The 3,084-nt window shown below is 40.1% G+C and overlaps 1 protein-coding gene across 2 annotated transcripts; it reads left to right on the top strand.

Moving 5' to 3' along the window:
* The first annotated feature begins 677 nt into the window (after positions 1-677).
* LOC140968227 (uncharacterized) lies at positions 678-3,084 on the top strand. Of its 2 annotated transcripts, none has more exons than XM_073429127.1 (6): positions 678-839; positions 920-1,638; positions 1,735-1,833; positions 1,899-1,955; positions 2,050-2,750; positions 2,872-3,084. In XM_073429127.1, exons 2-5 carry the CDS (start codon positions 1,005-1,007, stop codon positions 2,328-2,330), a joined length of 1,071 nt encoding a protein of 356 aa, XP_073285228.1. In that variant the 5' UTR covers positions 678-839; positions 920-1,004; the 3' UTR covers positions 2,331-2,750; positions 2,872-3,084. The 2 variants fall into 2 exon arrangements, with proteins under 2 accessions (XP_073285228.1, XP_073285227.1); XM_073429126.1 differs by having other exon boundaries at positions 2,023-2,750.

Genomic DNA, 3,084 nt, shown 5'->3' with positions numbered 1-3,084 from the left:
TCGAGCAGTCGTCTTTTGGTAATTTGGTTAGGTATTATAGAGATTTTAACATTTCTAGTCAAATTATATGGTATTTAATGAGTAATCAGATAGTAGTACTGATGATTTGTGGTTGGTGGTGCGCAAGAGGCCGGTTAGATTTTCTTTGTTAGAGTATTGTTTAATAACCGATCTCGATTGCGCTATAGAGCCCGAAGATGTATCAGATAGAGGTGTATTTGGCACCACACACTTTGCCGAAAAGTTTGAGATTGTTTTGAGTGATTTGGAGGCAAAGATCAGTGTCCAAGAGCAGAATAAGACTGGTATAGACATGGAGAAGATAAAGATAGCTAGTCTATACTTCTGTTGTTCCGTATTTGTTGAGGCGACTCGGAAAAAGACGACGAAGATCGACCCTAAATACTTGAGGCTTGTAGATGATTTGGATAGTTTTAACACTTATCTTTGGGTTAGAGTAGCCTATAGGGATGCGGTCCGATGTTTGAAGAAGGACCTTTTAGCCCGATATAATTACCTCACCGAGACACAGGGTCGGAAAGAAGTTGATGGCAGCTTCCTTGTCTGTGGTTTTGTGTTGCCTCTGTAGGTGTATTATTTTTTGAATGTTAAAGTTGATTTGTTATCTTTATTTATACTAATAACATTGTTTAAAATTTATGTTTCGGATCCTCTCTTATGAATATTATCCGAGCGTGGCACAAAAATTTGCAAAGAGAAAAGATGTGGACGGTTTGATGTTGCCCAGAATGTTTCAGTGGGTGACTAACACGTGGCCGTCAAACCGTGCCCCAGCTGCTGTTGATGTCACTGCAGCCTTTGGTGACTATGCTATAGATGTAAGTAATATGAATTGATTTGATATAAAAACTATTGACATAATTTTTAATTAATGTGATACGTTATTTATTAAATGTAGGATTGTCTTGGATGTTTGACTCCTACTCCTGAGAAGCTCGTTGCACCGTATTATACGACCGGGGTTTTTGTTGATTCTGCTCCCGATGCGGTCAGTACTCGGGTACTCGAGCTCTGGAGGCAAGGTCAAACAGTCATATGTAGCGAGCACCCTCTGGAGTCTCCCTCGGTCCAGCACACGCCTTATGCTTATTCATCTCCGGATGTTTCCGACACCCGTTCTGGTGATGTCAGTAGATCAGTCTAGCACACGCCTTCCGCACATTCATCTCCGGATGTTTTCGGCACCCGTTCTGGTGATGTCAGTAGATCCAGCTCTAGCACCGGTTCTCCCATGCGTACGGGGTCCTAGAGTCCACTTTGGACTCAATCCTTCCCGCCGCCCATCACCCTTGGAGCATCGTTTCGAGAGGCGGTTGATGGCATTGGAGGATTCCATTACGTCTATGCGTCTTGAGATGACAGCAGGATTTATTGAGACCAAGGCGTGTATCAGAAATATAAATCTGGCTTTCGATGACTTGAAATCGAGTTTGAATCTTGGTTTCGATGAGTTGAGATCGAGTGTGACTGAACAGATTAGAGCTGGTTTTGCTGAGATGAGGTTTCACATGCCAGGTGTTGCTGAGATTAGGTCTCCAATGCCAGTGCATCAGGAGAGAGATTATAGCATAGCCTATAACAGAGGGCGGAAGAGAAAATCATCCGAGACAGATTTTGGTGAGTTAATTTTATTAATTATATTTATGTTTATGTCATAGATTGAGTTATTAGAAATGTCATTCTAATTTTAATTTGTTTAATGTATGCTGTTAGGTGTGGATGATAATCTGGCTAGGGAAATTTGCAGTAGTAGCCAAACACAACGGATATTTGAGCCTAACCTTCCATTCATAACAAAGGAATCCTCAGAAGGTAATGCACTTTTTTGATTTTATATTTATTTATAGTATATTAAACAATAAACTTTTTGTTTTTAGATATTCAAGTGACTCCTGATGTGGGTATGTCAGGAGGCGAGGCGACCACGTCGAGAGGTTAGTACACCACACCTTATCTATTCATATTTGCATTAAAGTTGTTATAATTTATCAATTTACGCAGCGAACCGTCAGTTTGGAGCAATTATAGATGACGGTGTGAGGCCACTTGCGGAGACCGTGACTTTGAAGGTAAACAACTCGCTGGCACGAGTTAGGGCATCGATGCTTTACCGTTCGCCAAGTAGGATTCCAGGTTTTTATGCCGAATATGAGAAGTTGTTCTACGGGCCCATGGCGATCGCGAACTCGCATGTCACTATCTCTGTAAGCATTTACAAATCGTGTATATTTGTAGAACACTTATTTTTAAACTTTGAAAACCTTTTCTTCTGTCGAATTCAGCGGCGAAGGTCTCCATGGATTGCTTGAAATGCAGATCCGACATACTAAAGTGATGTCACCAGATGTGTCGTTGATGGACAGAAATTTCTACACTTCGATGTTAGTATTGGCCGAAGATAAAGATAAAGTTGTCGACACAAATCTGGTGGGGATAGTGAAAGGTATTGATCAATGACCGTGTCTCTCGTGGGAAAAGGCTTGAAGAATTTTCATCCTTGTCCATACAGATGGGCGCTGGTTTTTGCTAAAACTCGTGGCAGGGGTGAATAAGTGCATTATATTTGACTTGTAGTGAAGGCACGATCCCAACTTCAAAGCTCTGAATGAGGAAATAGAGCCTATACTTATAAACGCTGATCGTCTGCTATCCATTGTTGAGAACAACCCACACCCCGAGAGGCCATGGATTATAAAGCTACATGATGAATTCGGAGCCAAGATTAAACAGTACGTTGTCCTATCTCTAATGTGTAGTATGTTTAGCACTGATTGATAGACTAATGATTTTATTTCTATTCTATTAATAAAAATAATAACTTCAATATTCTTTTTATTTTTACTTTTACAGCGAGGATTCTGGAGCATTTGTATTAGCTGTCGCTGGATATGCTTTGTCGAGGAGAAGTGAGCAGATAGTACTAAATTTAGATGATAGATTGGTATCTGAGTTCAGATATTTTTTAGCATGTAATATGTTTGATAATCAATGGACATTGTTGTGATGTATTGGACATTGTATGTAATTATTAGACATTGTTTATAGCCGAATTTGGTTTGTTTA

Source organism: Primulina huaijiensis, unplaced genomic scaffold, assembly GCF_012295235.1.
Source record: "Primulina huaijiensis isolate GDHJ02 unplaced genomic scaffold, ASM1229523v2 scaffold33709, whole genome shotgun sequence".
Taxonomy (NCBI): domain Eukaryota; kingdom Viridiplantae; phylum Streptophyta; class Magnoliopsida; order Lamiales; family Gesneriaceae; genus Primulina; species Primulina huaijiensis.
This window is presented reverse-complemented; position numbering and strand designations above follow the sequence as displayed.

Excerpts from the sequence above, each read along its gene's own strand:
- LOC140968227 (XM_073429126.1), top strand. The coding sequence starts at position 1,005 with ATGCGGTCAGTACTCGGGTACTCGAGCTCTGGAGGCAAGGTCAAACAG. Across the intron at positions 1,834-1,898 it reads AACAAAGGAATCCTCAGAAG|ATATTCAAGTGACTCCTGAT; the intron begins GTAATGCACTTT and ends TTTTGTTTTTAG. Across the intron at positions 1,956-2,022 it reads CGAGGCGACCACGTCGAGAG|CGAACCGTCAGTTTGGAGCA; the intron begins GTTAGTACACCA and ends CAATTTACGCAG.